Here is a 26,215-nt window from a genome sequence, read left to right as displayed (position 1 = left end):
TAAAGAAAAGCCTATTAAATATCAAATTAGGTTATGATTTTACAAATGAAGCACCAAAACATAATGTTAGACAACAAATTTGGCAGAAAAAGTAGTTCAATACGCAGTAATGCTATGTAGTAATTACTGTATTTATGAATTTAGCACCAAAATATCACGATATATTGAAAACATTGACTACAAAAATGCATTGGATAATCCAGAACGTTGGATAAGTGAGACTCTACTGTATATAAATTACAATAAAAATATGGCATTGTAAATAGGGCCACACATAGATTGATGTTAAGGGAGAAGGAACTAACGATTAAAACAGGAGAATTTGGGACTCCTGCAACATATTCTGGCACTTGGCAATTACTAACCCAAAATACTCTGGGCCATCCAAGAATTAACATTCATAATAAGTACCAACTCTTCAATTGGTCAAAATTTTTATAACTTTTCAACACAGTTTTGTGAAAACTATATCATATTTGCTATACAGAAAACTTAATGCCTGTATGAATGTTGGACCAATTAACACAAAAGTCTATATATATGTAATGAGAAGCATGGTAGGACCTTTAAAAAAAGGTTTATATCAGAATATTAAATTATACATAAGTACCATCTTCATGTTAAACTAACTGCAAATAGGTTCACTTCTGTCAAAGTATGATTTTTTTAATTTTAAAAGTAAGGTATTTAGTAACTTTTATAGTTATAAAGTTGACTTTATAACTTGACTTTATAAAGTTATGACTTCTGGTGTTATTTTTTCTTTACATTATAATGTCATTGCTTTTGTGTTTTAAAACAGTGGACCTGTATTGTCCTTGGCAATTAGTTGTAATGGAGAACAATGTTTTAGTGGCGGCATTGATGCAACTATACAGTGGTGGAACATGCCTAGTCCTAATGTGGATCCTTATGATACATATGGTAAGCATAGTCTTGGCTTGTTGTAATATACGTCAATCCAAATAGTTTAACCTTGAATGGGCAGTAAAAATCTATGTTTTTATAGCCTTTTAGATGCAGGAGAGATCTTTATTTACTCAGGAAATGAACTATAATTCTACTGCTACCTTGCTTCCTTGTTATTTAAAGGCCTCTCTTGAATTTACAACAGTTGGATGAGGAGGTGTATCAAAGCCTCTTCCACAAAAGGTGAAAAAATGTTATACAATAAGGATATGAAAATAATTTGAGGGGAGGAATGGGATGGGTGCCACACTTTTACCTCCTAGGTTAACCATGGTCAGATAAAAGCTTTCTCTTCATTCACGTAGTCGTTTCTGACTCTTTGTGACCTCATGGACCAATCCACACCAGAGCTTTATCATGCTATAAACAGATTGATGTTTATTCAAAGTATTGGAACGTTTTGGCTTGTTGCTAATTTTGTCATGATAACTCTTAGCAATAATAAATACACTTAAGACCAACTGACCTTTTCACCCTTCTTTTTGTTCCTTTGCAGAGCCAAACGTTTTAGCTGGCACATTAATTGGTCACACAGATGCTGTTTGGGGTCTTGCATACAGTGGGATCAAGAATCACTTATTATCTTGCTCAGCAGATGGCAGCATTAGGTTGTGGAGTCCGCCTGAAAAAGTGCCCTGCATTTGCACTTACAACGGAAATAGGGGTGAGACAAATGTTAACATAGTTATTTTTGAAAGTTTTATTCAAAGGATAGGAATCACCCAGTAAAAATAGATAAACAATAGATATAGTATGATTGCCAGAATAAAATCATTTCAACTATGTGTTAAAAGGAGTGAGTGAGGGTTCCATAAATTATGCAAGGAAGGGAAGATGTTTCACAGGCAGGCTGCGCACAGCCACAGAAAAAGGAAACATATTCTGTGTTTGGTGTATGTTTTTTATAATGGTGTATTTCAAACTATCAGTTTTTGTATGTATTGTATGTTTACATGGTTTGACTTTGTGTAACCTGCCTCAAGCCATAAGGAGAGGCGGGTAACAAAGATTTCAAGAGATGGGCAAACTGTTATGGAAGAAGGTTGTTCTTTAGATATCTAGGTCTCAAGCTTGGATAACCATTTTGAAAACCTTAAAATAAGACAGAATGTGATTATTTAATTAATATAAGTAAAAATAACAACATAAAATGCAAACTTTAGTAAAGCAACAGTAAGTACTGTTACTAAAATATATTATGAAATCATATTTCAGCAAAATGTTCTGATGTTCCCAGCTCAGAATATCTGAACAGTTTCATCAAAAGGTCAGAAAGACCTGCTGAAGAGTGATAATAATAATAATAATAATAAAACTTTATTTATACCCCGCCACCATCTCCCCAACGGGGACTCGGGGCGGCTTACATGGGGCCATGCCCAGAACAGTACAATATAGCAAAATATAAAACAACATATCACAATACAATTAAACAATACAATAAATAATCATATACACTGCAACACAATATATATATATATATATATATATATATATATATATATATATATAAAACACATAACAGGGCGGGCCGCATGAGACACTTAATTAAAACTTGGGGTGAGAAAAGGATAAGAATACAATCACGGAGACCAGGGACATAAGATAAAAACAATCTAGAGGGTAGATGATGGGGGAGTAACAAAAGAAGTGTGTAATAGTTACTCTCCGAAAGCACATCGGAAAAGCCAGGTTTTTAAATCTTTCCTGAAGGCTAAAAGAGTGGGGGCTTGCCTAATTTCGATGGGCAGTGAGTTCCATAAACGGGGGGCCACAGCAGAAAAGGCCCTCTCCCTTGTTCCCACCAGGCGGGTCTGGGATACAGGCAGTGGCGACAGGAGGGCCTCCCCTGATGATCGAAGAGATCGGGCAGGTTTATGGTAGGAGATACGGTCACGAAGGTAGGTGGGTCCCAAACCGTTTAGGAATTTATAAATGATGGTCTGCACCTTGAATTGGGATCGGAAAGTGAACGGCAGCCAGTGGAGCTCCTTAAACAGGGGAGTAGATCTCTCCCTGTAACTCGCCCCCGTTATTAATCTGGCAGCCGAGCGTTGGACCAGTTGTAATTTCCGAGCCGTCTTCAAGGGAAGCCCCACGTAGAGCGCATTACAGTAGTCCAGTCTAGAGGTAACTAGGGCATGGACCACCGTGGTCAAATCAGACTTCACGAGGTATGGTCGCAGTTGGCGCACAAGTTTGAGTTGTGTGAAAGCCCTCCCGGCCACCGCCGACACCTAAGCCTCAAGCGTCAACGCTGAATCCAGGAGGACCCCCCAAACTGCGGACCTGTGATTTCAGGGGGAGTGCAACCCCGTCCAGCACAGGTTGCCACCCAATACCCCGATCAGTCGAGCGACTGACCAGGAGAGCCTCTGTCTTGTCAGGATTGATCCTCAGCTTGTTCCTCCTCATCCAGTCTGCCACAGCGGCCAGGCACTGGTTCAGCATCCGAGGGGCTTCCTTGGATTCAGATGGAAACGAGTAGTGGATTTGCGTGTCATCTGCGTAGAGATGGCAACGCCCTCCAAAACTCCGGATGACCTCTCTCAGTGGTTTCATGTAGATGTTAAATAGCATGGGGGATAGGATAGACCCTTGCGGGACCCCACAGGTCAATGGCCAGGGGTCCGAGCAGGTATCCCCCAGCTTCACCATCTGGGAACGGCCCTCCAGGAAGGACTGGAGCCACTGCAGAACTGTGCCACCGAGCCCCATCCCAGAGAGCCTCCCCAGAAGGATACCATGGTCGATGGTATCGAAAGCCGCAGAGATGTCCAGGAGAACCAGCAGGGTCACACTCCCCCTGTCCAGCTCCCTGCGGAGGTCATCCACCAAGGCGACCAAAGCCGTCTCAGTACTGTGCCCAGGCCTGAAACCAGACTGTGAGCGGTCCAGAAAATCAGTGTCATCGAGGAACTCCTGGAGCTGCGTGGCAACCACCCGCTCCAGAACCTTGCCCAAAAATGGGAGGTTGGAAATTGGTCTGTAGCTGCTACATACAGATGGGTCTAAGGAGGTCTTTTTTAATAGCGGTTTTACCACCGCCTGCTTAAAGCAGGATGGAACTGACCCCTGGACCAGGGAGGCATTTATAATAGCCATAAACCAACCCAACAACCCATCTTTGGCTAGCTTAACCAGCCAAGATGGGCAAGGATCCAGAGCGCAAGTGGTCACCCTCACAGACCCAAGAATCCCCTCCACGTCATCAGGAAGAACAAGCCGGAAAGAATCCCATAAGATCGAACAGACAGGTACCTCGGTTACCTCCGCTGGAACTACAGTTAAGCTGGAGTCCAACTCATGACGTATCTGAGCAACTTTGCCTGCAAAATGGTGCGCGAAATCGCTGCACCGAGTTGCCAAGTCATCAGGAAGCCCCTGGGTCTCAGGAGGCCGCAGGAGCTCCCCAACAACTCGGAACAACTCCGATGGCCTGTTGGCTGCAGACGCTATGCGGGCAGTCGTGAAAACTTTCCTGGCTGCTCGCAGAGCCACGGAGTAAGCCTTAATAGCGGCTTTAGCCCGTGCTTGGTCAGACACATCCTGAGATTTCCTCCAGATGCACTCTAGTCCCCTCCTCGCACGCTTCATCACAGCCAGCTCCTCAGTGAACCAAGGAGTCGACGTGACTCTACGCAGCGAAAGGGGACGTTCGGGAGCGATCGTGTCAAGTGCCCTTGCCAACTCGCTGTTATAACGATCAGCCAGGACATCGACAGGATCGCCAGTCTCCAGAACAGGAAGATCCCCAAGAGACCTCAGAAGTCCATCCGGATCCATCAGCCTCCTGGGGTGGACCATCTTAATGGGTCCACCACCCCTGCGGAGGTTAAAGCCACGGCGAAACTTAAACAGATCAGATACCTCATATACCACAATAACAACAACAGCAGCAACATTTTTGTATTTCTTACTCGCCTTTCCTCATGGCTCGAGGTGGGGCACAACACAGTTAAAACACATCACCATAAAATACATGCCATATATCAGAATGCAGCCAGCATAGCTGATAAGGACCTTATTCAGGTCACTGCTGTCCAAATATTGGCCATTATGAGGATCTGGAGATAGGCTGGTGCATACTGGAATAGACATGCTGAGAAGTACTTGTTCAGTACTTGTTCATTACTTGTTCAGTAATCCTTTTAGGGCTTTTAAAAAGACTCAGAAGCAAGTATAGCTATATGCCAGTATAGGTTTATGTGTGTGTGTGTGTGTGTGTGTGTGTAATTAAATCTATACCATTCTGAACATCCAAACCATCTCCAATAGTCATCCACAGAGGATGTATTACATTAATCTAGAAATAAGGTTACTGTGGTGTTTGTCAGTCCTACCAGGCTGTTTCAGTTTATCTGCAAATACTAGTAAATTTGCTGTTTAAAGGTTTTATGAAATAATGGATGAATGCTCTGATCAGAACATATGTTCTTTATTTCCTGTCTATTCTAGAATATGGAATCCCCACATCCGTTGACTTTATAGGTTGTGATCCAGCACATATGGTGACCTCATTTAGCACTGGTAGCACTGTCATCTATGATTTGGAAACATCCCAGTCACTAGTAATGCTTTCTTCACAGACTGATTCTGGTAAGATCAAAAGGATCTACAATGTTTGACCCACCTTTGAGTTGAATCTTAGTCTTGCAAAGAATTTTCAACAAGGCTGCATAAATATCAAATTGTAGCCTAAATATAAGAAAATATTCATCTTCAAATGGCCTTTTATGTCAGAGTGTGTGTGTATTTCATTGGGAACTTTATCTGAACTAGTTTAATGTTGTCACGGTGTTGGTCTGTTCTGGATCAGATTTTCTTCACAGTATTATGTAGTTTCATTTGAAAGCATTGAATTTGGTTCTGGAAAACCTGGTTTTTTGCTCAGCTGTGAACTCACTGGGTGGCCTTGGAAATATCTGTATCTCAGCAGGAATTCCGTGTGTTAAAGATGGAGTAGTAAAATAAACCATTTGAAAATTTTACAGTGAAGCAAAGCAAGAGAAAGAGAGCAGTATTTGAAGTCCTTGATGTGTTGTTTTAGGCAGGTTCACGTGATGTTTCCACTATGGCACTAGTGCTGTAGCACCTGTATGGTGAAATGTCTTCTTCCTCAATTCCCTTTTGCAGTGATTGAGGATTTTAGGGCAACTAGTGGACTACAGTGGGATTCACAGATGGCCCCCTGCTTGAATTCCTCTGTTCTGCCAGCAAAAATCCAGCATTGTACTCTTTCCCAATTTCCTTAAAGAAAGGAGATGCAGCATTTGTCTTCTGGAGGACTTCTGTTTTTAATACGTTGATTTATGTTACTAAATATTACAATACTTTGCTTTCCTTGGCCATATGTTTTTCATTGGCTCAAACCACAAAACTCATTGCTAAAATATTCTGTGAACCCTGCAATATTAGAACCCTAAAAAATCAGCCAAAGGAATCATTTGAAGATATTATTTATTTGAAGCTCAGTGTTGAAGTAATAATAATGACTGAAAATGTAATGGTAAATCATGGTCTGTTCCTGGGCTTATTGGTCATCCTTCTCTTTTGTGCATGAAGGAAGGAAATTGAAAGTTTCCATTTCTTTTCAAATTAAGTATTCTCCCCTAAAGCTACAATTGGAAGATTTCTGACTCTTTCCCATATGCACAAAGGAAGGAAAGGATAAGAACTCGCCATGAAATATCTCATTCTCATAGCAGTGAGCTTCATTTGTCAAATATCTTTGAAATGAGCCAGTTTGGTTGAAAGTCAGTTCAGCCTTTGTATGTAACTCTAATAAAAAAATTTCATCTTATGCTAGCTAGTTTGGTAGTCTTTCAGTCATTCTTCACTGTTTCCAGGATTAAGAATGTATGTTTCAATTTTGTTATCAGTTGGAAAAGTTGCCTTCCGTAGCTGATTATTGTCCCTATTTTATTTTCAGGTTTACAGGTAAACAATCACATTAACAGGGTAGTGAGTCATCCAACACTCCCTGTAACTATAACAGCTCATGAAGATAGACACATCAAGTTTTTTGACAATAAAACGGGTAAGAAAATGAAAATGTGTTTTCTTAGTCCCCCTGTTTTCCTTCATTTCCCGTATGACACTGTCATATTTCATCCTCTGTGGCTAGTCTGGGAATTGTTTTCAAGGGGTTATTGGCATAGTTTTTGTTTTTGGTACTTGTGTTTATCAGATGTTATGTTTAGACCTCCTGGCCTGGTCTGTCCACTTGGTAGGTATCTCAACAAGGCATCCGAAAGGAAGTGGAAAACTGAAAAGACAACCTAAAAACCATTTAATGAACTAGCTCTTTATAATACTTATGATGGACAAAGCAAAAATTTTTATTAGTCCTGCTTGTGAGCTTTATGGAAACATGTTGAAAATGAAAGTAGATGTTACTTAGTGTGACCCAACGAGAGATTCCTTTGGTTTTTATGGCGTGTCTGTCACCTATTGCTTTGAATCTCATCTGCAAAAGTATGCATTGTTGATACATTTTCTTCATTTGCCATTAGGTAAAATGATCCATTCTATGGTCGCTCACTTGGATGCTGTCACAAGTTTAGCTGTGGATCCTAATGGAATCTACTTGATGTCTGGAAGTAAGTTAACAATCACTTGTATTGCTTTCAGATTTTGTTATAGTACACTTCTGTTAAGACTGAAAGTCTAATTCTGTTTCCCCCTTCATTCAGGTCATGACTGTTCTATTAGATTATGGAATTTGGACAGCAAAACATGTGTGCAAGAAATCACAGCCCATAGGAAAAAGTTGGACGAATCAATTTATGATGTAGCTTTTCATCCATCAAAAGCATATATTGCCAGTGCAGGGGCCGATGCCCTTGCCAAAGTATTTGTGTGACATGAGAAAGCAGACCTGTGCTCTGTATAGCAGGTTTGCCTGGGCACGGAGTGGGAATGTGTCACTGCCATTATGGAAAAGGTTATTGATGCGACACTACATGTGACCAGCCTCTGCAGGGACTGTGTGTGGGGCAGGTGTAAATTGGTCAAATCACGATCTCGTGAGAAACATTGGGCTGATTCATTTAACTGTAATTACTGTATCTTTTGGGGGGAAAGCAAACCAGTATTTGTAGCCTTGACTGGATATGAACTGAGCGTTTGTCTGTTCTTTAGATGTGTCTTTCAACAAACGTGGAGTCAGATCTTATTAAAGACTTTTTATTTTGGACTCTGTGTGCTGCCTTAGGGTTAGGAATGTGGTGCTCTTGTTGGGGGGGGGGAAAGGGGAAGTGAGCTCCAAGAGTAGCTTTCTTTGCATCTCTTAGTATCTTCTGTCTATCATTTAAATGCCACAGATTCCCGTTTTAAGCTTTTATTTTGCTTTGAAAGAAAAAGGAATTAACTTAAAAATATTTAGCATTAGTTGCACAAAATATTTGGATAAAATTCTAGTTTTTATATGTCTTTTATATATTTAGCCTGTCACAGCAGTGCTTCAAGATTGTATGGATGATCGTTTTTTTCTGCATTATAGTACCCTAAACCACAGAGATCTCGCTGCCCTGTAATCCACACAGTTCCTTTTGTTGCCTAACAAAGCTCAGCTTAGTCCTTTCATCAGGATGATAATTCATCACATTTGAATTACTGGCTCCCCAAAGGACTGTAGAGAAGTGCAAAAAAAGAAACACAAAGGAACTAAGCACCCCCAGCTTTTCCAATGAACATTTAAAATTAATCTTGGCATCCTATCACTATGTGATATTTTGTACATCTTACTGTATTTACGAGATTATTTATCAAGGATTACCCATCTGGCTAATAGCCTATTATTTATTTCACTTTTTGTTGGACTTTATATTCTTTTTATGTAGCGTGTTAAGGGGCCCTTGTATATCTATTATGGCACTCTTTGAACAGTCTAAAATAGACTAAAAATGGGACAAAGGAATAGTTTTTAAAGTTACAAGACATACTTGTTTTCAGGAGTAAACTTGGTTCCAGAAAGTAATTTCAGGACTTTTGGAGTGAAAATGTTTTTCTTTGCGGTTCAAATAGAATGAGAAAGTAGTTGAATCAAGAATCAGAAATTGACTGTGTTTGGAACGGTTTTTCCCTGCGCTTTGATTTGGGTTTTTTTTTTCAGATGTGCTTCAATTTATGGTGTAACTAAAAGATTTCGTTTGTGTAACTGCATGATTAAGACAATAAAGTATTTTTTCTAGTCTTCCACAAAAACTTTCTGATCAGTTTGCGAGTTTTGATGAGTTTTGTAAGTTTTCTGTTTTACAAACTATGAATCAGCAAATTTTTAAGATTGTACAACATAGCAAAAGTACAGCTGTTTAAAAATGTATATAAAATGCATATAATAAATACTAAATGGTGTACCTGTATGATACTGTTGGTTATATTTTGTGTTGCAAAGTTTTAAAAGTGTCATTTTCTTCACAGATAACGCAATTAGAAAATGAAGATTTAAATTGGTAAAAACAATATGACACATTTAAAATAAACTGCATTGCTGTGATTTCATAAATATTTGACAGGACCACTTTGTTATAAGAACTTGTTTCAAGAAAATGCCACATTTCCCTCCTTTGTAATTGATGGCATATCTATCTATCTCAGGAAACATTGGCAAGGCAGTTTGTGGTTAATTATCCAGTGGTTTCAGATTCAGTTTGATAGCATAATCTTATACATCAGAAGTAAGCCTGGTTGTTTTCAATGAAGCCTACTGTCAGGTAAGTATGTATAGGATTGCAGCCTTAAATGCTATTGGGTTGTTTAGTCATAAGAAAACGGAAATCATGATGTCTTTACACTAAAAAGTGGATGAAGTTGTACTTTGCAGTGTAAGGCTTTGTAATTGATAGAAAATGATGGCCTCTAATTGATTTTTGCACAGAGTTTATGGAATTCATGCATATTGTTTATTTTGTGATTCAGCATTTTTATCCTATGAGTCATTTCTACAAATGTCCCAATTATTTCAGGAGAAATTTCAGTACAAACTAAGAATGAAATGTTTCTTGAAATCCTAGCATAGTGACTAATTGAGTGCATAACTGGATCTTGGAAGATGTTCTTATAAAGAGTGGCAATTGTTACTATGTTTTAAATTTGGATGAGCAAAGGGAATGTATCTCAGAACAAATGGGGAGAAAATCCAAAAGGTAGTAATGTATCCACGACAGAGTAATGTAACCATATATTGCGTAACTGTTTTTAAAAGCAGCATTGCTTACAATGTGATGCATATTGTAAATAAAAGGAAATATGCCACACTTGACTACTGAGATCACCGTGAGGCTTTTAAGAAAGTGTGTGAGTGTGTAGGGTTTTTTTTTTTAAAGAAGCTTTTGCTGATTCTTGAGTTTGTCCCTGTTAAAGGCATTAAGTAACAAAAAGGCAAGAGTGTTTTTTAAATTTTACTGGAAATAATTTCATAATAACCTTTTCTTAATACAAACATTGTTTTGGCAGCTTTTTCAGACTGCTGCATTCTAATGCTTAATTGAAATGTGACTCTTTAATAAACATTGCCAAATATAAACTTCGTTTTTCTTTTAAATTGTACTAAAGTGGATAAATGTTTGTTTTTTAAAGGTCTTGTTTATTTCTAGCTTTTTCAACCGTTGTATCCTTTCTCCTGAAGGTACCTGAGTAAATGGGTAAAGCTTAATAGGTTGAATGTAAACATATCCTTGAGCATTTCATTAAATATAAGAGGTGATTTCTACCAGTTCTCTCCTTGTTTCCCTCTCATCACCAACAGTCTGCTCCATGGAGATGTTCCAGAACTTTGTTAAAAGTGTGGAGAAGAAAGGGAGAATTGGTGAAATCATGAAAAACCCCTTATCACTTGTTAGTAAAGACATCTGCTAGGTCAAAATTCTTCCACAAATAGCAGAGGAACCATTGGATAAAACCCTGATGAAAAATGTGTGCAGTAAAATAACCTCATCATTGCATCCTGACAAATAATGTTAAAAGTATTGGGGGGGGGGGGGGGTACCATTTCCTTAACTATAAGTTTCATTCTGTCCACCAGTGGATAAAAACTGATGGAGAAGAGGATTAAACTGTGGTGATAACTCTAAAAATAAAATGCTTGAAGGCAACAGATTTCCTATACAGTGTGACATGTCACCTAAAATAGGTGGACAAAGTGCAGGATTTTTTGAATTCTTTCACCATGATGTTTCACCTGTAAGGGTCATTTATGCTGTCTATAGTAAAAATAACAACAATAATACTGTTTATTTATTGCCCACCTCTTCTTTTGACTCGAGGTGGAGCACAACCTAGTCAAAGACATCTGTAAAATCACATATTAAAACATCGTTATAATGCAACCATAAAAGCAAATATTAAAACATACACAATGCCTGAGACAAAAGTTAAAACATAAACATACAATGTGATTTAAAAGTCATAGTTAAAGCTGACTGGGCAGACCTGCTGGAAGAGATAGGATTTCAGTTGTGTTTTAAATTCCGACAGTTCATTTAGCTGTCAAAGCTCTTCCGGTAGGTCATTCCACAGTTCTGGGGCGGCTAATGAAAAGGTCCTCTGGTGATGGTCGCAAGTCAGGTTCTGGCAGGCTGGAATAGTGGCCCCCTAGAGGATTTAAGTGTCCTAAAGGGTGGATTGTGCAGAAGAAGGTGATCCTGTAGGTAACCTGGACCTTGCTTTAAGGGTCAAAACCAACACTTGGTTTAATTGCCTATTTCCCACCATTCCCTACTCTTTGGACTTGTTTTAAATTCATGTGTTTTTTTTTAAAAAAACTAGATGTCCCTCAAATAGAGTGGGGTAAAAATGGAACTAAAGGGATAAAGTTGGAACGTTCTTCACAATATTCTTCCCCTCAAAATATATCACTCTTACTGACTCTACAACATTATAAGATGAAGAGCCCAGATGCAGAAGATACAGGTAGAGTTCCTTTGTTTGCTGCTGAAGCCTATATTGCTGTGCACTAAGCATGGAATGCAGACGCAGACTGCAGCCAGGAAATCAGAAGATGTTTACTTCTTGGGAGCAGAGCAATGGCCAACCTCGATAAATAGTGAAAAGCAGAGACATCACACTGGCAACGAAGGTCCACATAGTTAAAGCAATGGTATTCCCCATAGTAACCTATGGATGTGAGAGCTGGACCATAAGGAAGGCTGAGGAAGGTAGATGCTTTTGAACTTTGGTGTTGGAGGAAAATCCTGAGTGCCTTGGACCGCAAGAAGATCCAACCAGTCCATCCTCCAAGAAATAATGCCTGGCTGCTCACTGGAGGGAAGGATATTGGAGGCAAAGATGAAGTATTTTGGCCACATCATGAGAAGACAGGAAAGCTTGGAAAAGATCATGATGCTGGGGAAAATGGAAGGAAAAAGGAAGAGGGGCCGACCAAGGGCAAGATGGATGAATGGTATCCTTGAAGTGACTGGCTTGACCTTGAAGGAACTGGGGGTGGTGACGGCCGACAGGGAGCTCTGTTGTGGACTGGTCCATGAGGTCATGAAGAATCGAAGACTACTGAACATACACACACACAAGCATGGAGACGTTTTTTTTCCTGTTATGGATGGATTTAAAGCAAGGTCATGCCTTTTAAGCAATAGATGAATTGGTCTTAACAACAGGAATATGTAAGCTGTTTAGGGAATTACCTAAATAATGTATCCAGGTGGTACAGGCATACCTCAGCAAAGTAGCTTCTTTGACAGAAACTTTGTTTCCAGAGGTAGAAATAACATGCAAAGAATAAGGTTCCTATTCCACTAAAAGAAGAATGCTTAGTTTCACCAAACATCTACATATGAAATAGAAATAACCAGGTCAGGTAAGCCTTTCATAATTCAACATTCTGTTACTATTACATATCATTAAGTTTTTTTTCAAAATACATCTTGGGTGATTTTTTTCTTGTTTTCTCACAACAGCCTCCACTTTTCTTAAGATTTCCGTTTTGTAGTGAAATTTATAGACCTGTGTTTTTTAAACATGTTGATGGTATCAGACTGGTCTTCAAACAAAATAGTCACTTAACCCTGTAGCTGGGTCATTCACCACTCCCCCAAAGCAAAATAAAACCCTTGAACTGACAACATAATTCCAACAATACACCAGCAAGGTATATGAAAGCACCTGTATCTAATGAAAGATCAAAAGCCTGGAAGATTTCTACATAAAGCATCAAAGACTGATCACAAACACAGGAAACGGGGGGCCTCAAAATGTCTCCCACCTCTCGAGGCAGAGCAGAACTGGGTAGCTCAAATGAAAGCATCTTCAAAACAGTTACAGCAAATCAGAGTACTTTTTCAAGAAGTAAATCAAAATCATGCAGTAGGCCATAGCCATTTCTTAAGACTATATAAGCAATATCTTCATATAATTTCCATTGTGTGTGGGCAGTTGTCCGAGCTAGGTTTTCACAGTAGTAAAGGCCTGCTCCACTGCTCATGTCCGCTAGATAAAATAATGTGTTTTTTTTTCTTACCATGTTTGTCAAGGATATTGCAGCAGGCAAAACGGAATTAACACCTTTGCTGCTACTCGCATTTGCTGGACTTCCTTGGTTGAAGTTGTCTCCACTGATTGACCTGTTCGATGTTATCAGATATGATCTTCGTGTCAGGCCATGGTATACATTACCAGATTTGCTGTCAGACCATCTGCCCACTAAGAGGACTTAATGCAGGTGAGAGTGGAGGGACCCTCACTTTGAACAACAATGTCATTAATATATGCAATGGCATTTTCATCTACAGGGCAAAGACTCAATCTGTGATAGAATGTTATGTGAGTTTTCTTTGGGTTGAAAAAGTATCAGAAAACTGAACAGGAGCTGCTGTGTGTTCCCTCTGCTTCTTACATACATATCTTGTCATAACATGGCAACAAGCTAATGAAATCATGTATTATAATTGACATTGTATATATCTTGACATTCCTTACCAGTCCCAGGATATTTGTACTAAACAAAAATGTGCAGGCTGAAATGAATACTAGGAATACTTTGACCTCTTGAAGTGCTCTTCCCTGATATTGTCTCCGGCATTGAACAAGAGAGAATATTTTACCAGTGGTACAATTTAAGGAAACGGTTTAGAATTGTTTGGTGCAGATGACACCAAATTAGGAGGGATAGCTAATACTCCAGAAGACATGAGCAGAATTCAAAACCATCTTAACAGATTAGAGAGTTGGGCCAAAACTAACAAAATGAATTTTAATAAGGACAAATGTAAGATACTACACTTAGGCAGAAAAAATGAAATGCAAAGATACAAAATGGGTGATGCCTGGCTCAACAACAGTCCATGTGTTGACTTTGTGGTCAACAAGTTGAACATGAGCCAACAGTGCAATGTAGCAGCTAAAAAAGACAATGGGATTTTGGGATGTATGGAAAGGAGTAGTGCCTAGATCAGTGGTTCTCAACCTCTCGGTTCCCAGATGTTTTGGCCTTCAGCTCCCAGAAATCCTAACTGGTAAACTGGCTGGAGTTTCTGGGAGTTGTAGGTCACCTGGGGACCCACATGTTGAGAACCACTGGTCTAGATTCATAAGGGAAGTAATTATGCCTTTCTATTCGGCTTTGGTTAAATCTCACCTGGAATCCTGTGCCCAATTCTGGGCACCACAGTTCAAGAGAGATATTGACAAATTGGAAGGTGTCCAGAGAAGGGCAAACAAAATGATCAAGGGTCTGGAGAACAAGCCCTATGAGGAGCGGCTTAAATAGCTGGGTATGTTTAGCCTGCAGAAAAGAAGGTTGAGAGGAGACATGATGACCACGTATAAATATGTGAGGAGAAGCCATAGGGAGGAGGGAGCAAGCTTGTTTTCTGCTGCCTTGGAGACTAGGATGCGTAACAATGGCTTCAAACTTCAGGAAAGGAGATTCCACCTGAACGTTAGGAAGAACTTCCTCACTGTGAGAGCTGTCCCAGTGGAACTCTCTGACTCGGAATGTGGTAGAGGCGCCTTCTTTGGAGGCTTTTAAACTGAGGCTGGATGGGCATCTGTAAGGGGTGCTTTGAATGCAATTTTCCTGCTACTTGGCAGGGGGTTGGACTGGATGGCCCACGAGGTCTCTTCCGACTCTGATTCTATGAAATTACAGAAAGGAGATTCCACCTGAATATTAGGAAGAACTTTCTGACATACAGTGGAACTCTCTGCCTCAGAGTGTAGTGGAAGCTCCTTCCTTGGAGGCTTTTTAACAAGCTGGATAGCTATCTGTCAAGGGTACTAGCTATGTCATGGAGTTAGATAGTCCATGTGGTCTCTTCCAACTCTATTATTTTATGATTCTAATATTTCCTCACCATCCATCATCTTAATTTGTAGCCATGGGTTTGTTTTATTTGAAGCTATATATTCCTAGTCTGCATACTGAGGCTCAGAACCATATGTTTTGGTACCAATATAAGTACAGGGGAGAGTTATATTTCCTCTTAGGGCCTTCACATTTCTTTTCTCCAGTGAAATGTGATGGTTCACTCTCTAGCTAGAAAATACTGGACTATTCCAGAATTCCTAAAATAGTATGGTCAAGAAAAGTAGTTCTCCAAAGAAATCTACATGGCAGAACTAACCTTTTTTATTACCTCTGCAAATATGAGAGAGTTTTGGACATCGATTCCTTTGCTTTAGCAGTTTATAATTTGCACTGACAAAAACTGAAGGTTTTGAGATACTGAGGGTTAACTCAGATAAAAACACTTTGATTTCTTTCTATACCATTTTAGTATAGAATATATGGGGAGGGTGATGAGCACCCTTAATAACAAGGTACTCATGTATAGCAATCTAGGACTTCACGGGCATTGCTCTCCATACTTTTGAGTATACCTTGAGAAGGATGACATCTCTTTTAAAAATGCAAACACATTTTAAAACAACATCAAGCATGGAAGATTGTGGGCATATAATATACATGATTGACATGTAGATGTTATAAATGTACTGGCTGGTCAGGAGTATCATTAAAGATTTTGCCATAAGATTTGGTATAATTACACTGTCAGTAAGTCTTTCCAAAAATTCTTGTGGTATAATGGGATTGTACAAAGCCCGTCCTTGTTTAGTCAATAGCTTAAATAGTCAGGCAATGGAACAATTTTCCAACAAGTTTATTCTCACTACTTGTTCCTCTGACATGCCCTATGTTCATGTTAATAGTCATACAGTGACAGGTCCAAAATGTCTTGGAACCATGCATGACTGTTACAATTGTTTGCATATTTCCAATTTCACATAATTTACTTATGTGCAACAAACAGAAGTTGCGAAATTACTATTCGTTATGTAACAATGCATTTTTCATCCAGAAAAAACAATTTCTTCTTTTCATTTTTTGTTCTTTTATGATACCTTTGATAGGTTTAAATACATTCTGTACAATATCTGGGACAATCCAGTCACCTGTAAATTAGTGTGCCTCATTTATCACATTCTCTCCAATACGTTGGTTGGAAATCTTTCTATAATATAGTTTTGCGGGACAGCAATGTCACCTACATATAATTTTATAAACACTCTTATATTTGCAGAGGAAATAAAAAGGAGGGTTAGTTCTGCCATGTAGATGTACCATACATCAGGCTGAATAAAGAAGTGGGATCTGAAATAGGGAAGATTGATAGATCAAGTAAAAAGAAATGGAAAATACAAAGAACTGAACTATACTCTCTCCATGACTGATCAATTAAAATAATATTTCTGCGAAGGAAAGCACTGTTCCCAGAGGGTGGGGTTATAGTGGGGAGGGAGGGGAGTAATATTGTTAGACACAAGTGTGAAATAAATGTGGAATCGGCAATGTTAAGAAAATTAAGTGAATAGCATTCTGTTTGTACTATGAAATGGTTACTGAAATTTACATTATTCTACCTGTGTTTACAATAAATAAAAAACTTATTTTAAAAAGATGCACTAGTCCAAGTGTCACCATTTGAGTTAATTGCTATATGATTCAGTCTCAAGTCCAGCCAAGCAATATCCAGAAGCATGAACTGCAGGAATTCAGAGTGTCATATCTTTATCAAATGCCACCATTTGCACTTCACCATTTGAGAAAACACACAGCGCTGATTCTTATTCTTCTTGAGAGGAGCCGTGGTGGTGCAACTGGTTAAACCGCTGAGCTGCTGAATTTGCTGACCAAAAGGTTGGCGGTTTGAACCTAGCAGTTCGAAAACATGAAAATGTGAGTAGATCAATAGGTACTGCTTTGGCGGGAAGGAAAAAGGCGCTCTATGCAGTCATGCCAGCCACATGACCTTGGAGGTGTCTACGGACAACACAGGCTCTTCAGCTTAGAAATGGAGATGAGCATCACCCTCAGAGCCGAAAAGGAAGGCCGCACCTTTACCTGCGTTTCATTTTTCTAGGCATTGAATGTTTGCCTTTGTGTTTGTGTATGCTAGAATCCGCCCTGAGTCCCCTCGGGGAGATAGGATGGAATACAAATATATTATATTATGATGATGATTATGATGTTGTTGTTGTTGCCCTGCCTTATTTCCAATTTCTCTTCCAGATGACAGTGATGTTAAATGGAGGAAGAGGGGTAACCAGCATAGTCTTCCTAAATATTCCTTTTCAGTCATAAATAAACAAATGATTTCTTCCTTTCAGATTTTTAAAGAGAGGCTGGGTGTTGAGAGAGCCTGAATTTTGTATTTCTGCATAGCAAGAGATTACGGACTGATCAACACCCCTTGTGGTCTCTTCCAGCTCTTTAATTCTCTGTATTTACTAAGTCAGTGTAGCTGAAGAGTAATGATACACACTTTGCCCTATGCTAAACCTCTTTCTATAAGTCAACTTGGGTTTTTTTTCCGAGAAAATGTGCAACATTTCCAAAATATAGTATTCAGGACACATACCTGTGCAAATTACAAACTGAAGCGCTGTTACCCTTCATGTTTGAAGCATCTTCTTAGCAAAAAATGTAAAAACACTTGAAGGATCAAGACTGAATCCATACATTGCAGCTCCTGTGTGTATTATCTGTCTCCTTGTTGGAACCCGCTTGGTCACACTCACCCATGTAAAACCAAATGCAACTTGGCTGTGAAAACCAAATAGTCCCCCTCCCCAGGATCAGTTTGTACAAAAGGGCATTTCTGGCATATCCATGTGTACATGAGTTAGGATTATTTTAGATCACATAGCCACAGCGGATGTGTCCTTTTCTTCTTCCTGGCATGTATAAACTTATCAACTGACAGATTTTTTTTAAAAAAAATTACTTTCAGACTTACCCCACACATTGCACTCCCATTGGATGAGTAGGCTGATTAAACAAAGGCAAGAGGCCACTACAAACAGAAATATAATCCAATAATATAAACTATAAGACAGTTTTTCATATATATGCTAAGTGTCATAGAACATTCAATGTTCAGACAAGGATTGTAAAGGTTCAAAATATACTAAATGATTCAAAATACAAGTCTCTAAACCAAAATTATCCTTATATAGGAAAGGCAAGAATTCCTAAAGCAGAATCCAAAAGAATATAATCAATGTGTTACAAATACACATACTCATAGAAAGCATAACTCTTAGACTCAAAGTTTTTGAGTCCAATGTCATAGAGTTCATGTTCTAGGCTGATTAAACCCCTCCCCCCCCATGAGCTGGAAAATTCATTGCTGAAACCAGTGGTCTTCCAAGGGTTTTGGACTTCAGCTTCCACAATTCATAACAGATGGTAAACTGGTTGGGATTTCTGGAAGTTGAAGTCCAAAACACGTGGAAGAACAAAGATTGGGAACCACAGGTCTAAACTGATTGACTTGCAGGTGAATTTTATTTTATCTATAGAGAGGATGAACCTCTTTCATCCTTTCTCCTGCCATCTGATCTGACTACATCACATCAATGCAGTACTGAGTGACGTTCAGGGCCCGATCCACCCTCTATCGATGCAATCCCCTTATACTCCTATCCACCCCAGTAAGAGCAATGGCAAGATGGATGGACAGTATCCTTGAAGTGACTGGCTTGACCTTGAAGAAGCTGGGCGTGGCGATGGCCAAGAGGGAGCTCTGGCATGGGCTGGTCCATGAGGTCACGGAGAGTTGGAAGCGACTGAACAAATAACAAACATCCCAGTCAGGCTCAGGGCCCAATCCAGCCTCCACTCATTTGATCCACTTACATCCAATTTAGGTTTAGCACCTGGGATGTGTGTATTAAAATTCAATGAAATAACAAATATTTTAAAAATTAACATACATTGCCCAATGAGCACAGGATCTTTGAAAATGAATGCTTTAAAAATGACAACACCAAGCTTACTGGACCTCTAGGTAACCCACCCAACTCTTATCTCTCTCTCTCAGCCACCCCCTTCCCCCCAAGTCCACTTTACTATTTATTTATTTAAAACATTTATATTCCGTCCTCCTCAGCCTGAAGGGGGCTGAGGGCGGAGCACAACATATGTTCGGCAATCACTGAGAAGGCCCTCTCTCTTGTCCCTGCCCAACGCGCCTGTGCCTTCTTTCCATCATGACTAGGGGCACATTTTTCCCTAAAACTGATGAATAGAAAGTGGATTTTTGAAAAGAACTTTCATTTTGAAAATGGAAAAATGCTGTGTATTTATGTAGCACCTGATAGGACACGACAAATGCTTCTACAGTACCTTTACAATTTATAATGGCATAAGGTTATGCGGTGCCATATGTAAACAAAGTCTTTTGTTCCTGGAGCCTTTACAGCACTTTCCCCATGTTTATATGTTTAACCTTAAATCAGAATACTCAACCTTTTGGAGCAGATTTTGAAGGGCATACATAGTGGAAAGAGGGAAGAAGTGCTCTCAGCAGAAAAATACAGTTGATTTCTTCAGATCCATGGTAGTTGAACTATATGGGAAAGAAACCTTTAGGGCAGTTAGATTCATGAATAGAACTCTGAATTATGTGAATGAAATAGTAAATAAATTTATTAATTTCGCAATTAATTGTACAAATTGTAAATTGTAGAGATTATAACATGATAGAGTTTACAGTGAAATTTTATTAGTACATGTGATACTAGACATTTTACAAAGCTTTCAAATAAAGATAATATAATTTTTCTTTGCTTCTTATGAGGATTCAGCAATTAATTATATTAATTATTGCCTTTTAAGTATCACTTTGTAGACTAAACACAATATTACAGTTCCAGAGTTGCTCAAAACACCCTCATCATATACTAACAGCTGTTAATCAAAGTGTATTTCCATATCAAAAATTGTGCAAAATCTGAATGAAGTTTTCTTAGAATACCTCATTGATTCATATGCTACATAAAAATCTGGAAACTTAGCAGGGTAATACCAAAGAAAAATATATTTAGATTAGTATATCAACAATCATAAATTATTATCAAAAATACTATTAAAAGCTATAATATTTATTCGTTTTGCACCTTTCATAATTGTTTGGAATTTGCAGGAGGACACCCATTTTCTCTTATTTGATTTTGGTGGAAACTTTGGTTTATAGCAGGCATGGGCAAACTTTGGCCCTCCAGGTGTTTTGGACTTCAACTCCCACAATTCCTAACAGGCTCAGTCCCTTTCCTTTCCCCCCTCAGCCACTTAAGTAAAGTAAAGTAAAGTAAAGTAAAGTAAAGGGCCTGAGGCTGTTAGGAATTGTGGGAGTTGAAGTCCAAAACACCCGGAGGGCCAAAGTTTGCCCACGCCTGGTTTATAACCTAGTCCACAGATTATTTAATTTTGCAGACCAAGATTTAAATTGTTCTCATTTCATTGAAGTCAATTAGACAAACACCATTTAAAGTAATCCCGCAAAATATTTCTATGTAATATTTTCAAAAGTTTGAAGACATCAATGTACTAAATCCCATTATTAGTCCCAGCTAGGGAAGATTCACTCCATCAATTGAATATGAGAATTAACATGACACGTCTCATACTACTTGAGGCTAACTATTGGATTTAGTTCAGTGTATGCAATAGGGAAGTAAAAATTTAGGATTTTTTTTACAATTAAGAAATTATTAAACAGATGTTTAATACATGAATACATACCAATATCCATAAGATCCAGTTGTAGCCAGATTGATAGGCTCTATGTGTAAAATAGCTGAGCATAATTGATGAACAGCCTTTTTACCTACTTCACATAAAATACTTCGAAATAATACATTAATGAAACTAAGTACCATCAGTTAACTGATTTGCAGGTGGTATATAGCAGCTTTACTTTTATAAAATGTAATGCTGATAATATCTAATAAGCCTACGTTTACCCAACTCTCTTGTTACCACAGATGACAGCACTCTGTAGCATTTTCCCACTTGTCAAACTGTATTCGAGATTATGATTAGCTGAATATGTGATGAGACTCAGTAATGTCATTTGATGTTAAGAGCAGCTCTATATTTTCTCTATATACATAAAATGCACATTGGATAATCTTAACTATAGGATCTCAATCACTTTAACTGAAGTATATTAAATATACATGGACCATGGTAATTTGGGACAATTTTTAATTATTACTTATTTGTGCAAAAATTTTGCTGACTTCAATAGGAGTTTTGCCTTTAAAAAACAGTTGTTTTTAAGTAACCTCATACCCTTCCAACATTATGCTACATTAACAAAATGTCTTGCACTCAAAGACACCTCTTTGGTTATTCCTGGAGCACATTTGCAGAGTAATGTATTGCAACTTTGCATTCACTGTTTGGATTCCAGGAAATCCCTGCAAATGCCTCGAACAACATCAGGAACAATCTGCTCCAGTCCTGTAAATTCTCTTGTGAAGAAGGTGTGTGTCTCCTTAGGTGCAGATGCCATGTCTTTTAAATCATCCAGTGGAGCCCAAGCAATCCCAATAGAGTAGATGGTGATACCTACAACAAAGTTCCAGAAAGGTACACTTAAAGGCCTATGCAAAATTCAGGAAGAAAATGAACTTTCTAGATTATTCTAAGTGACAAAATAAGCATTAGAAAAATATATGTAAGCTGTTGATTCATAATATGATAATTTCTGAGCATTTAAAAAAGCTCACTTAAAAATACATAGACTGCCCACAAGCAATTAACCCCCCAAAAGATTTTAAGAGTAGCAAGTAAAAGTTTATTGTTTACACTGAAAAATCTGGCCTAGTCTTTCTCAACTGCTGCGTATACCTGCCCTGTCTGGCATAAATCTGCCCATGCGAAGCAGGTGAATATAGTACTGAATGTGACATGTAGAATAATTACAGGATGTCTCAAACCTATCACCTGTTGATAGACTCTATAAGCTATCTGGCATAGCCCCCCCTCCCCATGTAGGAAGTTGCTGCCAATTGTGAGAGAAATAAGATTGAACACTGTGAAAGACACCCACTGTATGGTTATCGCCCTCTTCCCAGTAAACTTAAATCAAGGACAAGTTTCATGAGAACCACCACTCCTCTAAATGTTCCTTCAGCAACAGCAAGAATATCCCTGTGGGCAGCAAAATCAGGAAATCCCAACTAGATGGCCCAACTCGAAGGTATTCTCCAGTGGCAAACGAAGAATGGGCAACTTGGAAGTCCTTGAACTGACTCAGAGGTGGAGTAGGCAGATCAAAAGACAACTTGGCAAAATGGCACTTCCTAGAAGAATCCCCCACCTTGTGCGATTGTAGAGCACAACAAACAACTCAGCATCTGTATGCTTGCCCATAATGCCCTGCCTCATGCACAGAGGAAGAACTGTTTAAAGCTACAGACAATGCAGTCGCTGTTGCCCATTTAGCTGCTTGTGATCACTTTTTTATCAGTTTTAAACTTATTTATGCAATGCTTTTAGTATGAAATAAATAAACTGGAAAAAGGTATCAATTATTTTTAAGTAACATTAACCTGCCCTTGCCTACTCCATAACTAACATGCTACAGATAGTATGGTTAATTGTAACACATTACTTCAAGCTCTGTATCCATGGTATTGCTCAACATAGTGCATCACAAGTAAAGAGATTGTTAGACCTTTTATTACTTGTGAGATAATGTTACATGATTAGTTCCACTTATAGCGGATTATGCAGAGTAGTTCACAGACTGATGATACAGCATGAGAAAGAAAATAAATATGTTGAATTCTGAAGTAGACTTAATTATTATGGTATCCCAAACATATAGGCAAGCTGGCATACAATATAGTGGAAATCATTGTAAAGCTCTGGATCCAAAATAATGTGTCCCAACAGCTTATAAATATGACAAGGAACAACTCTTGCATTCACACTATACCACGTTTGCAGATGTTACAGAAGAGGTGAACAACTGCAACCTTCCAGATATTCTTGGACTGCAATCTCTGTAATTCCTTACTTGGTCTCATGGGAACTAAAGGCCAAGACAACATCTTGAGAGCCCCAGTTAACTACTCCAGTTTTATAGTCTACATCTTTATAGTAGCTCTCTGGGATTAACTGGGATAGAGAGGGATGTAAATCAGAGGGGCCATTTTGGTTTCTCCAAGATGTCTGAATGCTTTGGCTGTCAAGAATTGCAAGTTATGTTATTATATTCTTACTAGCTTTCTGGGACCATTTAGGTCTTTTCTTGATATTTTTGATGTAAGTGATGGCCCCAGAGCAGCGTTTTACACTGGAATATGCCCCATGGCTGTTTCTTCAGCCCCAATTGAGAAGAGTTCATGTGAAGTGCAGTCTAGACAATTCTAGGCCCTGGCAATAATAAACAACATTTATTTATTTCTATAGTCAGGGACAGTGAACATTAGTATACCTGCTTGCTGAGCAGCTACAGCAGGTCCCCGGACGTCATCATAAGACTGGCCATCAGTCAAAATCACCAGGAAATTTTTGTTGCCTCCGTCTCTCACTGGTCCAAACACATTTCTGGTAGTATGACTAATGGCTTCTCCAGTAGCAGTGCCACCGCTCATGTAGCGGATGCCACGAAGAGCAGCAAGAACATTTTCTTTTGTGATGTAATCTGTAAAACTGAACTCAGTACGCTGATCATAAGTGAACTGGACAGCCGCAATTTTGGCACCAATGTCTGTGATCTCAAATGATTTAGCGACATTACTGATGAATTCAAGCATAAGACGAAAGTTGCTGTCTCCAACACTGCTGGAGCCATCTATCAGGAAGGCGACGTTGACCGAGTTGTAGCACGTTTTGCTGCACAGCATATGCTCATGAGCACAAAGTTTTTGAACCAGTGGTTTCACGTATTTTGTAGTACCAAACCAACTTGGTATGTTGTAAGAAAAGAAGCCATTATTTAAACAAACAGCCTGTTTTTTAAAAAACAAAACAAAAATGCATAGGTTTTGGCACCTCTGTTGAATGAATGATTTTAACTTAACCTTTCTATGAAATTAGTTTGGGGGAGTGATACAGTAAACACTCATTTGTGATGCATCACAGTGATCATTTCCCCTTGCGACTGAATATTCACTGTGTAAAGCCCAGTACTCAAAACGACAATATTCAGTACATGGAAAAACGCTTTATTTCCTTGGACAGCTTATCTGTGGCTATTGTAATTGCAGTATCAAATGTTATCACAGATACCTAGTGGAGATTCATTCACTTGTGACAACTTCTACTGCATGCCATCACAATCTTGTAACCTTTCTTTCGCTAAGCCTTTGTCTCTTAAAGCATTTAATAGACATGCTTTCCCTTTTCATGCTTGGTTGTCAGAAATTAAGGTTTAAAAGTTTCTGATTTTTTCAACAGAGATTCTTATCAGAAATCTAAAGAATGTCCCTCTACTTAAATAGAGTATGCATTTGAAATTGGGAATTTTAAGAAATTACCTTCTCAATAAAGCCAAGATCTTGAACCATTCCAAGTTCTTCAGGTGCAGGTTTTGCAATTGACACAATGAATACATTAATGCCAAATTCTCTGGCCAGTATACCAGCGTGTTCCATATCATCAGACGGCCAGCCATCTATGAAAACTACGATGACTCTAGGAATACCTTTCCGTACCCCGTTTTCAGGAGAAAAGAATTTTTGTACTGTTTGTTTTAAGGCTTTTCCTGATGTGGAAGAAAAGTTTAAAGTATTTATTTCAGTTCATCAGCTTTTTCTGCTCTGGTTTCTTATCTAAGATAAAGACTACACAAATGAGAAGCTTAATAATACTTAATGGAAAAATTAAGGATTCTGCAGAACGCACCAAAATGGATGTATTGTAAATTAATCAGAGATTGCATAACTAACTACTGCTCAGGGCCAGAATCTTACTGGTGACATATCTAAGTGAGTGTTACCCTTGCTTATGTATTTTATGGCTAATGTGGATGGCTGAGTTCAGCTTCAACATCTGTGTTGACCCCATTCTCTCTAACCTTACTCTTCTGATGTTGGAAACATTCAGTAACAAGGAAACAACTGAGGATGGTCAGGCAGTGACTGGCTGTGCTTCAGCTGCAGGAAAAGAAAAACATTATCTGAGATTCCAGCAGGGAGGATGGCATCATTTTCCTGGGGCCAACTGCTTGGCCAACCATTCCTCTTGCTACCAAGTGGTCATGGAAGGAAGCACCATAAGGGCATGTAAAGTGCAAAGGAAGTGAAAGGGTGTTTCATTATATCTGATAGAGCTTTACACTTATCAGTGCAATCCAAGATCTCATTCCAAAAAGTGTAAAAACTGAATAACTTAGGTCCCACAAACCATATTTAACATACAAAAGTACTTCTGCTGGTGAGGTGACTAGTCCCAGCTGCATGTGCATTCTCTTGCTCACTCACTCACTTGCACATGTGTGTGTGGGGGGGGGGAGGGGCAAAGGGTTACCCATTCCATCCTATTAGAGTGAGTGAGCATTCGGCACTCCCTCCTCCCATTCCATCCCATCCCATCCTCTTCCTCCCAAAAAAATGAGTGAATACATGCACCTCCTGTTATCCTCTTCCCTGTTGCTGTGAGTGAATATGCTCATGCTGTCCCTTCTGCTTCCCCTTCCTACCTGCATGAGTAAGTGAACAAGTCCAAGTGTCCTTCTCCTGTCCCATCCCATTCCCCTGCTCACATGTGAGCAAATAATCACAAGAGACCTTCTTCCATTCCACCATCTTTCTTTCCTCCCACCAACATGAATGAGTGAGGGAACGTATGTGCAGCCATGCCCAGGAACACCACCAGTTTAATTTTCTCCCTACAGAAAAATAGCCAGACACTGCTCCACTGTCCCTCTGCTCTCCATCAGACAATAAATGGTAATGTTGCGAAGGAGCTGCAAAAGCTTGAAATTGG

At 39.0% G+C, this 26,215-nt stretch overlaps 2 protein-coding genes across 7 annotated transcripts in view; one reads left to right on the top strand and one right to left on the bottom strand.

Moving 5' to 3' along the window:
- Positions 1–9,335, top strand: part of strn3 (striatin 3) — a 48,271-nt gene extending 38,936 nt beyond the window's left edge. For all 5 annotated transcript variants that reach the window (XM_062968234.1, XM_062968235.1, XM_062968236.1 and 2 more), the window contains 6 exons: positions 803–924; positions 1,466–1,633; positions 5,428–5,568; positions 6,902–7,009; positions 7,485–7,571; positions 7,665–9,335. In XM_062968234.1, coding sequence (XP_062824304.1) covers positions 803–924; positions 1,466–1,633; positions 5,428–5,568; positions 6,902–7,009; positions 7,485–7,571; positions 7,665–7,834 — 796 coding nt within the window. In that variant the 3' untranslated portion in view covers positions 7,835–9,335. The remainder of the gene's footprint in view (positions 1–802; positions 925–1,465; positions 1,634–5,427; positions 5,569–6,901; positions 7,010–7,484; positions 7,572–7,664) is intronic.
- Positions 9,336–19,900: 10,565 nt separating this feature from the next.
- coch (cochlin) overlaps positions 19,901–26,215 on the bottom strand; it is a 53,142-nt gene continuing 46,827 nt past the window's right edge. For both annotated transcript variants that reach the window (XM_008103413.3, XM_008103414.3), the window contains exons 10-12: positions 24,766–24,992; positions 23,721–24,237; positions 19,901–21,844 (exon numbers count right to left, since the gene is read on the bottom strand). In XM_008103413.3, the coding sequence (XP_008101620.2) occupies positions 21,669–21,844; positions 23,721–24,237; positions 24,766–24,992 (920 nt within the window). In that variant the 3' untranslated portion in view covers positions 19,901–21,668. The remainder of the gene's footprint in view (positions 21,845–23,720; positions 24,238–24,765; positions 24,993–26,215) is intronic.

This window comes from Anolis carolinensis, chromosome 1 (genome assembly GCF_035594765.1).
Source record: "Anolis carolinensis isolate JA03-04 chromosome 1, rAnoCar3.1.pri, whole genome shotgun sequence".
Taxonomy (NCBI): domain Eukaryota; kingdom Metazoa; phylum Chordata; class Lepidosauria; order Squamata; family Dactyloidae; genus Anolis; species Anolis carolinensis.
Note: the sequence above shows the minus strand (reverse complement) of the source record. Positions and strands in the feature narration are given on the sequence as shown.